The sequence below is a fragment of the Orcinus orca genome, chromosome 14, assembly GCF_937001465.1.
Source record: "Orcinus orca chromosome 14, mOrcOrc1.1, whole genome shotgun sequence".
Classification (NCBI taxonomy): domain Eukaryota; kingdom Metazoa; phylum Chordata; class Mammalia; order Artiodactyla; family Delphinidae; genus Orcinus; species Orcinus orca.
In genome coordinates, this window is record NC_064572.1 from 45,852,946 (window position 1) to 45,864,537 (window position 11,592).

Consider the following 11,592-nt stretch of genomic DNA (forward strand, 5'->3'; position numbering starts at 1 on the left):
TACCCACATAAAAAAGTACACAGATTCTGTTTAGGACCAAGATGCTCTTCCTTCCCTGAAAAGCACCAACCCAACCTGCCCAGCATAAATTGTGGTGAGATGGCTGAGCCGTCAGCCTGTGGAGAGCGCTAGCCTAACCCCAGATGTGTGGAGGGGAGGCTGCAGTCCACCCACAGCCTATGTGTCCAATGAGAACAAACTGGGACAATGGATTCTCAAGTGCATCCATCCCCAGGGCATCCCCTGCCGGGCTGCAGGCTCTGTAACGTCCTGTTGGGGATGGGGGAGCTCTGCGGTGAAGAGCGCTTGTCATAGTGGGTGTTTAACAAACATTTGATATGTGAGCTGATGTCCTCGAGTTGTGAGGCATCAACAGACCCTAGCAGCAGCTTCCCGGGCAAGCCACAACCAAGCCCTGCTGTTCCTACCTGGCACTGGAGCTAATCTCAAATTCCAAGGAGGTTGTTCTGCTAAGTTTCCAGAAGTTAACACTCATTTTAGAGCAAATGAATTACAGCTACCTCTCGGCCCGTGAAACCAAACAGAAACATAGCAGAGTGAAGCCCTAGATGGAGGGGGGAGAGCAGAGTGGCAAGGGGTGCTTGTGGGTGGGAGGAGCCTTGGATTCGTAGTGAAAGCGAGTAGCTGCGGATTGCTGTATGACCCATCCCCAGTTCAATCTAACTCAGTCCGCAGGCCGCCTGCCTGCACCTCTGTAGCTGACTGGAGCTCAGAGAAAAAAGTACATCCCCGCCATCCGGTCTGTTTAAATTCCTGACACTCACCACAAGTGGGTCCTTAGTGCCGCCCGGATGCTACCACACTTCCCTGTTCCATTTCTCCTACTTCTCCTGGGTGCTGATTCCACACTTTCCTCTCTCTTTAAGTCTTCATCGCCCTCTCCCTCCACACTCCCAGCTGATGGTCTGGCTTCTATGTCAGAATGAAAGGAAGAGGTAAGAAGGGAATTTCCGTGAGCTTCCCCTCTCGTCCACTGTCTGTCCATCCTGTACCCACTGTCACTGCTGTCACCTGGGAGTGGTGCCAAGTGCTTCTCACCTGCAAAAGAACATTTCTCCTAACTTCCCCCGTCTCCTACACCATCAATCTTTCACTGTCTCCGTCATGCCGACATGCTATGATAGCGCCCTTGGAAAGCAAAACAAAGCAAAAATAAAAACAGCCTCTATACTGTATCTTCTACCCCTAGGTCCCCCTACAACTTCTACAGTATTTCTGTTTCTTATCACACAAAAGTCCTCAGAAAAGTTGCCTGTATTTCCTATGTCCACCTCCTCTCCCCCCCTCTCTCTTATCCTTCCTGAACCCATGCTACCACTCACTCCACTAGGGCTGCTCTTTGTCGAGGGCGTCATTGAGCCCCGTTGGGAAATCGAATGGTCAGTTATCAGTCCTCAGCTTCTTCAGTCTCTTGGCATCATTGGACATCGTGGAACACCCTCCTAGAAACACGTTTTCTGGTTGGCTCACAGGAGACCACTTCTGACTGTTTCTTTGGCTTCACGCCTTCTCGTCTCTCTTTGCTGCTTCCTTCTCATCCTCCAGACGTCATCCAGACAGGAACACTCCGGGACTCAGTCCTCAGATGCTCTTCTTAAGCACCAGGTGAACTCACTCACTCTCTTGGCCTTGAACTCCATGTGAAGGTTAAGGAAACCAGTGATCTCTGTCCTGGACTATCACCTTGTAAACTCAGCACCTCCTCTGAAATTTACCATATGCACAATGAAACTGCTAATTCCCAATTTTCCCCCAACCTCCTCATCCCGATTTCTGCAAATAACAGCTCTATTTCTTCCAGTTGCTCAGGCCAAAACCTTTTAGTTATCTTTGATTTACTGTATTATCTTACAGTCCTCAGCTAAACTATTACCAAACCCAATTAGTTGCCTTCAAAATATATCCAGAGCCCAATCACCATGCTACCATCTGATCCAAGCCACAGTCATCTCCTCTTTGAATCCTTACACTAGCCCCTAAGCTGGCCCACCGTCATGTCCTGCAGTGTCCTCTCAACAGCAGGAAGGGTGGCCGGGCATGGTGATGTCACCCCTACTCAGACCCTCCAGTGGCCAACAGAGGCTTACACCTGTGGGCCCCTGTCACCTCTCTGATGTCACCTCTCTCTACTCTGGCCACGCTGGCCTCCTCTCCCTGGAACAGGCCAGGACTGCCCCTGGCAGAGGACCTTTGCACTTGGTGGTCCCTGCCTAGAAACCGCATGGTTTACCCCCTCCCTTCCTTCCGTCTCTGATCGCCATCACCTTGTCAGAAAAGCCTTTGCAGACCCCCGATCCTGTACAGCAGCTCCTCACCTGCATGTACCCTGGCACCTTATCCTGCTTTTTCCTGTCCACAGCACCACCTGCCCTGTTTACTTGCTTGTGGACTGCTTCCCCACAGGAGAGGTTTAATACCACGCAGGAAGAGAGGGGCTTGGTCTGTTTCACTCACTAATTTTTCTTCTTTGCGGCTGGTACATAGAAGGTACTAAAGAAATATTTTTTGAATGACTGCCTGATAAATCAACAGGATGCTAACATATTGGATGTTTTCTTTGCTTATCTGTAAAATAAAGATAGCAATGCTCGCAAGGTTGTGCGTTCATTCATGCACCCAAGGTCACACTGGTAAGTCATTACTTGCATCCAATTCATCTTCCTCTACTGTCCGTATGTCAGTGGTCACACACATGACCCTTCTCTAGAATCCCCTGTGCCTGACCCTTCCCCCTGAAGTCCCCATCACATGAAGAACTATAGTGGTTCATTTCCTGTGAGTCCAGATTAAAGAATCATCCCTTTCCCCAGAGGCCCCTCCTTCTGAGCGTTCCTCCCCCCTGTGAGGATCTGCACACACTCCCTGTGCAGACCACAGGGGCGGTGAGTGCTGGGCTAGGGTCCAGTTGGCCGGGGGCTCAGGGGGAGGACGGCCACAGCCAGTACAGGTCCCCAGGGACGAGATCTCTGCTGCTGGCGTTTCATCACAGGCAGTGGATGGCTGGCCAGACCTTAGGACCCAGCAAGAACCCTAGAGGAGCACGATTCCCGAAATACTGAGCAGAAAAGAACAATCTACAGGGGTCAGATACAGGAAACTGAGGCTGTGTGACCACAAATGGACACGAGTGGGAAGTGACAGGCTGGAGGGGTTCCAACCTCCATAACCATCAGGATTCCCTGCATCACTTCTAGGGGTGCCCGTGTCTTTCCCACTGCCCTTCCCAAGTGGAGGGCTCCAGGTACCTGGATGCTGCTGGCTTGGCCTGAAGGCGGATGCTGGCAGCCAGACCCAGGAGGAGGTAAGGCCAGGGGCTGAGAGCTCAGGAAGGTGGGCGGCAGCAGGGGCTGTGCTCAGCTTTCCTAAGCAGCAACAAAGCACTGAACTGCAGCTGGAGAAGTTGCTCAGGGGAAGGGGTGACCTGTCAGCCTAGAAGGCCCCAGCTGCAGCCACTGGCTCTCACCTTGTCCTGGCCTCTTCCCGGGCATTTTCCTGAACACGGGAACATCAGCCCAGGTCACACAGGCTTGTAGGCCGTGAGGAAACAACCATTCTGAGCATTCCTGAGCTGTGGGGGAGGGGACTGTCCTTCCGGCCACTGTGGGAGCCCCCAGCACCAAGCCAGGTCCTTGGCACCTAGGCACGAGGCCTGTGAGGGACCAGCTCTTTCCAGTTCCTCCCCTGATAGATCACCTGCCCAGCCAAGGCCTGCCCCCTGCTCAGGAGGCCAATGGGAACCAGAGGCTAATGCATTCACCGCGCGTTTCCTATGTGGGCAGGACAGAGTTCCCAGCGGGGAAAACAAACCCCTTGGTCAGGTGCTTTCCATCTGCTGACATTTCTGGTGCCGCCTGTACCTGCCAGGCCCATAGCAGTACTTTCTAGGCATGGTCTTCTTGTCCTCCCAACAATCCCACGAGAGACCAGCCCTCTGCCGTGTGATGGACACAGGTCTGGGGCGGCCATGGAGCCTTCATGCCTCAGAGCTGGGACGTGGAGAGGGCATTTTGGCTCCAGTGCACCAGACAACCCGTCCTTGCTGTTTGCAAAGCGGGGCCCCAGGCAGAGGCGGGGCGCAAGGGCTGCCGGGTTTCAGATCCCTTCTGCCCTATATGGCCCAAGCGTATTTCCAGACCCCAAATGAGAATCCATGTAGAAGAAATGCTAGGCAGACTCTGGCTGTGATGTCAGTATAGCCTGTCAGAAGCAGCAGTTTTTAAAAATGAAATAGCATTGAACAGAAAAGAAGAGAATAAATTGGAAAATATGGGAATATGTCACACTTACTAAAGGCAAGAACAATTCACACTTGTGTGGGTATGTGTGTGTGTATGTTTCATAACGTCAAATGCAATTTTTATTGTAGACAGTGGTCAAAAGTGTACTGGTCTTGTGTACATACAACCCAGTGATGAATGTGTCTCACCCTCCCTGAGTAGAAGGAAAGAAGTTAGAGGATAGCACTAGATTTCCTTGATTCAATGAGTTAAAAAAATTCTTATGTTTCTAAAATGAGGATGCAGTAATAATAACAGTATGCATCAAATGGCTACTTACTTTTTTTTCTTTCCTAAAGATCTGTAGGCTTCTCTAGAATAGCAAAATCAGACCTAACCCACCGTGTACTTTTCTGGCCCATGTTCTCAAGTGGCAGGGGAGCAGGAGCCAGATCCCCACCATTATGCCTTTCCAGGGAGTCCAGTTCCAAAGGGGACCCCAACTGACCTCCCCAAACCTGGTCTGTACTCAGGAAGCCCAAGGAGCAAGGGCCTGGAGCCTGGGTTCCAGAGAGGGTAGGGCCTGAACCTCAAGGTTCCCAAAGAGCGAAGCCAGAGGGAGTAGTCCCCCGGGCAATAAAGAGTATCGGTGATGCTGTTAAAATGCCCTTTCAGGGTCCTTAAAACTGGAGTGATCCTGGCCCCCGATGTGCCCAAACAGTCCCAGTGTCTGCCTATTGTCCCAACAAAATCACTAATAGTGCCCTTTCTCTCTCAGAATGTCCTAGTTTGAATGACAAATTATATGGCCGCCTTATCAAAGGATGAATGAGTTTGTGGACTCTGCTAAGCTCATGCCTGCTCCTCCCAGCCCTCGTTCCCCTCTTTCTCCTCCCTTCTCTTCAGGAAAGCCTGAACAAGCCTCAGGTCCCTGTCCCACTTCCTCCCCTGGCCCTCATCTCCTCTGCTCACCCAAACCAGAGCTGCTTTCTGGGCTATCTGAATCCCTGGCCCAGCCTTGGGCCCCTCATTCTCCCCAGAGGCCAGGTACAAGATAGGGCGGCTGGCCCAGGAAGAGGAGACATCACAATCCCCAGAGCTTTTGAAGAGTCACTGGACCCACAGTCAATGCCCACCTGTCCCAGACCACACTGGGGACCCAGGGAAGCCTCTGTACCTCCCTGAGCCCTGGTCTCCTTGTCTGTGGTTCCTCATCTGAAGCTCACAGAGAGGGGAGAAGGGACAACCCTGGATTGCCCTGGAGGTGGGCAGGGCAGGCGCCTGAGTGCAGGGAAGGTACCAACGTTGCATTCATTGCATCTTCCTTGTGCCCGGCACACAACACACACTAATGGGTGCTCACTGCAAGGGAGATGGTGTTCCTACTTTGCACATCAGAAAAGTCAAGTTAAGCACTTTCCCAAGCCATGTGTATAAAAGTAACAGAACTTTGAGTCTCCACATGTTTTATTGCACCATCTGTATCACCAGTTAGTCCTCCTTCCTGTGTGTCTCAGAAGTAACCATCAGCCGTGAAGGGATGAAAGGGAGGTGCTGGGGTGGGGAGGGGTTATGATGACAGGAGGGAGTCACTTTGAGCCTAAAAGGCAGTGGGCACTCTTTCACCATCCACTTAGCTGGGGGCTGCCCAGGGATAGAGGGGTGACGTGATCGCGACTCTCATGGGGTCTGCACATGCAACATATGCAGAAGTGTCTCCTGGACGTGACCCTGTTGACTGACATACCCCCAGCCACGCGCAGCCATGGACTCAGGAGTGTGGGTGGAAGGAATGCATTCTTGGGTTGGAAAAGGGGTGGGGGTTAGACCTTGCCCTGAGCAGGCGGCATGGAGGGAGCCAAGGTAGAGGCTGATAAAGAATAACAGGAATAACAAGGACAAAATGATGCCCGCTAACGTTCCCCACATGCTGATTGTGTGCCACACAGGGCTGGCTGCTCTAGGTCTGCGACCTCATTCAAGCTGGGACAAAGGGAGTGAGTTGCTCAGGGCCACGCAGGATCAGTGGCAGACACGGCCCAGAGCCACCCCACCTCTGCATGGTGTGGGCTTGAAGGCTAGCGATGGGGGTTCTGCAGCTTGATATGTTGGGTTCCAGGGAGTGCGGTGCTGGGCTGGGGTTCCCCTCCCTGTCTTTGCCCCTCAAAGCTGCCAGCATGAGACTCTTTCATTTTTCAGGGCTGCCTCCCACGTCCTCCATTTGTAATCAAACCCATATCTTTATGAAGCACCAGGGGCTCTTGGTGACGTTCATCCCCTCAGCTGTCTGTGTTGAGGGTGCTCCTTTGCTGGATACCAGACTGGGATAAAGGGTTAAAGCCCACCCCACCCCCCCCTTCAGCTTTTTCCCTAGGGCTGTCTCCCAGTGGGCTCCTCCTGGGGTGGCCTGGGCTGTTTGAAGTACCCAGGGCAGGATGTTCTCATGAAGCCAGGATTCAGGAATTTTTTCAGATTCATGTGGTTAGGCTCTGTCCTCGGCCTTAGGGTACACAGGCCCACAGTCCACCCACCCTGGGCTCAGCCTGTTGCTTCCTTTCCCTTCCTCATCCCCACGCTGCTCTCTGTCTGTAGTCTCACCCCATCCACAGGGACCCCAGCTCCTAGCTCAGCCCTTCCCCAAGATTTCCCACTCACCCAGGGCTTTGGGCCCTGTTCCCCTGGGTCCATCATCAAGAGTCACCAGCTCTGCCCAATTTCATGGAAATTTCCAGCTCCTAAGTCTCCATCTTGGGTCCACCACTCGCTCATTGCAAGAAATTTTAATTACTCGCTGAAGAAAATATTTAAACAAACAACTGAGGTTATGTAATTGCCACCGGCTGCAGCTCCCTGACCTGCAGCTCTGGAAGCATTGGGACAACTGTGCTCTGGGCTGGACCCAGAAAGAGTTGCCCATCCCTGTGACACTTCAACACACGTGGCGCATCTGATTATAAGGCTGCTAATGAGGATGTGGTTTGAAAATCATTTTTGCTCCTTTATCTTGAACTGAAATTCTTCTATCTGGATTTTACCATTGCTTAATTTTGCTGAGGGTTCACAAACCACAGATCTTTACAGCGTTGAACATATGTATTCTTGGGAGTTCAAATTCCCAGCTTTCATCCTTCACTCCCAACTGTTCCAGCTTCAGCAATTTCATTTCACCAGCTGTCCTGCCAGGGGACCCCAGCACCACCTCATGCCAGTGTTACAGATCCTTTCTCAGAGCAGCCAGATGGCCTCTTATGCAAAAATTTTTTTAAATTAAAAATGGTTTCCAAGTAAAATAAGACAGGCAGACAGAGTCTTCCACCTCGTCCCCTCAACCTAAGCCACTCACCGCTCAAACTGGTCTCCACCCAGAGGTTGCTTAGAAACACGTACAGAACGTCCAAGGCAGCTTGGAAATGACTTGCATCTCTTCTCCCAACACACACCGTGGGCTGTTTTACAGGAATCAGATCAAAGTGGAACAAACTTGTGAAGTTTCCAGCAACCAAATGCAACTTCCCCATTGTTTTTGCTCACATGCTCGCACGATTCACTATCACAGTGAAACAAAAGACAGAAGAAGGCATCTTTGGCGGGTTAGGGCCTGGAATTGTGACTGGAATTAAAGACACATGAGAAATCCCGTCTCAGGGACCCAGCCAAACCTGAAATGAATGAGTCAGGGAGCTGCTGCCAACCTTTGGGAGTAACTCCAGCCTGATATGTGACTCTTTGGGTGTGCCCCCAATGCTTAGGACAAGGGAAGACATGTTTTCGGACCTTTGCGCTTCCCAGCATCCAGAAAGAGAAACAAAAGAGGTTACCTGATTCGCTGGACATGGCCGGTGGGCGTCATCCATGGGGAGGAAAGAGATGCAGTGATTTAAGAAGAGCCTGGAGGGAAAAACCAAGCAAAAATGGAAATGGATGGAAGGAAAACATAATTTACAAAATAATATTAAACATTTAATTTTAAACAATGTGAGGAGAGCCTTTGGAATGGTCTTGAGCCTTTTAGGATTTTGGATTCAGTGTCTTTCCTCACAGAAGAATGAAAAGTATCTCAAAGGTAGCAACGTGTTAGGTTCTGGAGAAGAAAGATCAGCCTCACCTTGCTTTGGGGTTCCCTGTGGGCTCAAGAAAGTGTGACTTCATTGTAGGCACTAAATGAAAATGCTCTGCGTGGATCTTAACATCCTTCATTTGAAACCCTCCAAGAAATTCCCACAGCTCCCCTCTGCAGCCCCACTTCCCTTCCCCATCCTCAATCACACCATCTCACCAGGGTCCTCAAATGCATCTTTCCTTTGCCCAAGCCTCTTCCCAGACCTTCCACCCCATGGCTCTATTGATCCTTCATCTGGACCCTCCCCTCCACCAAGATGCCTCCGCGATAAGCATTTCTGCTCCACCCTGTTTCCCTCACAACGCACAGATCTCCACATCATCTTCACTCCCTTGTTCACATGTCTGTGTCTGTGGTCTGTCCTCCCCCTGGTTGCCAGCCCCACCAGGCACTCTCTTCCACACCGCACCCCAGCTGTCCCTGGTAGGACAGCCTCTGCGGGCAGCTGGCATTCCTCGGTCTTGTCTCTCTGGAAGTTTTCTCCTGTCACACAGCCAAGTCCAAGTTTGTTTACCTTGTCTTTAGCCAAAGCCTGATCTACTATCCCAAGAAGAAAGGCAGCAAAACTGTCTCCTGTTAACTATTTACAAAGCAGTACCTTTTTTGTTGCTGTTGCTTACATGCCCTGAGGGTTTTGCATTGGTCAAATTGACATAATTTGAATAATGGGGTAAGTTAATATTTCTCTAAAAACTTTCATGTGGTTACATTTGTAATGTATGTTAATACATTAATATAAACTGTCGTATTCATTTTATTTAAAAAAAATCATTTGGCAAGTTTCATATGGAACACTGTAAGTCCCCGAGACTACAGGCTGAAGCATTAGCAAAAATCGAATACATTATTTTTAACATACTGTGCAAAACCCCCAGAGGATTTGCTCACAAGGATCTATCTTGTTCAGGCACTTTTTTTTTGGCAGTGCATGTTTGGAAAGACGATTATCACCCCAACTTGTTTTCAGTGAGTAGATGAAAAAAAGAGAAGGCAAATCCAAGAAGAAGATTTAGTAAAAAGAAATACGGGAAAGCAAAGAGATAGGAAGAGAAAGTCCAGAGGCAACAGAGTCCTCCTGGAGGAAGGCCCAGTCCAGGCGCTCAGCCCGAGCTGCACGTTAGGACCACAATTCCCAGACTGTGAGCAACAAAATCAGAGTCTGGGGTTGGGAACCAGGTGGCAGTACTTTCTTTGCTCTTAGGGAAACTCATGGTGGGAAATCACTGCTGTAGACCACAGGTGCTCAAGTTTGAGAGGTGATCAGAGGGCTTCTTAGGACACATTTCTTGGCAGTACCCCCAGAGCTTCTGACTCGGCAGGCCTGGGTGGCCCCTAAGCAGGTGCATTTCTAACGGATCCCAGGGGACGTGACGCTGCAGGTCCAGGACCACAGGATGACAGCGAGCCTGTGCTCTGGACCTGGGATGCTTTGCCTTGGGGAAAAGACAAAGCCCCAGGGATTGTTTGAGAACGAAATCAAACACTCTAATAGCTTCACACAGCCTCTGGGCCCTCATGCCTCATTATACCTGCTTTTGCCTATACCTCACCGGGCTGCACAGGAAGCTTTCAGGGCTTTCGGGAAGAGAGTGGCACGTGGAAGTGGGAGGGGTGTCCGGAGGCAGAGGCAGGGCCAGCCCTGCAGCCGTGTTGGGGCAGGTGTCCTGCCCATCTGCTGCCTTCAGCCATGTGTACCCTCCTCTTCCTCTTCTCAGCTTGTCACTGAGGACTCAGCCTCTGTGTTGCTGCTCCCTCTTCCTCTGCATTAATTTCTTTCCCTCTCGTTTGATTAGTGGGATTCTCTGAGTGTATATGGCAGACCTCATGCTACTCACTCAGTGCCCTGCAGAACTTGAGGGCAGTGGGCTGCGGGGGCTTTGGTTGGGAGGAACGGTCCAGGTTTAGTGAGTGTGTCAAGCACTCAGTTCCTAAGATGGTATTTAGAGACATAGCTGCCAATAGAGGTTACTTTATAGGATGGGATTCTGGGGCACTGTGTGGAATATCTTCTGTCACCTTCCAGACCCAGTCCCACACTCTTGGGCCTGACCTCTGCCCTGGGAACCAACCTGGCCAACACCACTGCCGGCATCACCAGCAGGAGCTGAGGACGACGGGATGTTTATTCCCTGGAACCTTGAGCCAAGTCATCCCACCTCCCCCACCCCCCCCCGGCCCGCTTCTGCTGATGGAAGGTGGGAACTCTGTCCCTCTGTCCAGGCCTGCTCCCTGACTTTGTATCTGGTGACTTCTCCCTCCCCTCCTTCCTCTCCAGGGGAGGTGACTCTGTGTCCTGCCTGCACTTTTGTAAGGAATTCCTTTATTAAACTCTCCTGAAATGATGTTAACGGGAGTGTGCCATCTCATCTCTGCTGGGACCCTGATTGCTACATTTACTTTCACATTTTCAGATTATGTTTTTCCATGATGTTTGCATTTCTTATAACAAGCCCATGTTACTTTTACAGTAGAAGAAGTAAACAGCAAAGAGGAGAAGCGAGGAAAGGCAGCAGTCAGTATGCTGCATGGGCGGAGAGCTGCTCCCTGACCTGGCCCACTCTGGGCCTAGGTTTCAACCCCCAAGGGGACACAGAACTGACCCAGATCCCTGCATCTGTGCATAAAATACCCAGGGGAAGATTTTAACTCAGCGAATTATGATGATGCAAACGGTTGCCAAGAACGACTCAATTCACCCTCTGGAGTGAGAAGGTTATAACTTTACTCTGCATTCATTTCAAGGTCTACATCAAGCTCAGAGGCTACAAGGCCAGGCTTTGGAGTTAGGCAGACCTGGGCTCCAGCCTGTGTGACCTCAGAGAAGTAACCTAACTTCTCTGAACCCCAACCTTGTCATTGGCAGAATATCAGCTGTGGAGAGAATTAAATGAGATAATATATTTTCAATCTTTAGCAAAATGAGCACCCAGCAAGTCCTCAAAACACGGAGATAATTCTCCTATAATTATTATAAATGCTATTCCATACCTTGAGCAATCGTGAGTACAGTAAGATGGGTGATGATACACACACTTCTAGTTTTTCACATGGCATGTGTGGCAAGAGGCATTTTTGGTCCCAGTCTGGCCTGGGCTGCTCCAAGGTCTTCAGCCCCTATTCTGTCCATCCTCAGCTGAGGGTCCCTAAATACCTGAGGCCCAATTTGCTCTGCCTTGGGGTGGCAAGCCCTCCTCTCAAGGGCTTTGCCACAGTTGGCAGAAGATCCGCAGTCTG

General features: G+C 50.7%; 1 protein-coding gene across 1 annotated transcript in view; it reads left to right on the forward strand.

The window, feature by feature from the left end:
• Positions 1-10,706, forward strand: part of CXCL12 (C-X-C motif chemokine ligand 12) — a 28,448-nt gene extending 17,742 nt beyond the window's left edge. The window contains exon 4 of the mRNA XM_004283373.3: positions 10,382-10,706. Coding sequence (XP_004283421.1) covers positions 10,382-10,466 — 85 coding nt within the window. The 3' untranslated portion in view covers positions 10,467-10,706. The remainder of the gene's footprint in view (positions 1-10,381) is intronic.
• Positions 10,707-11,592: the final 886 nt, after the last annotated feature.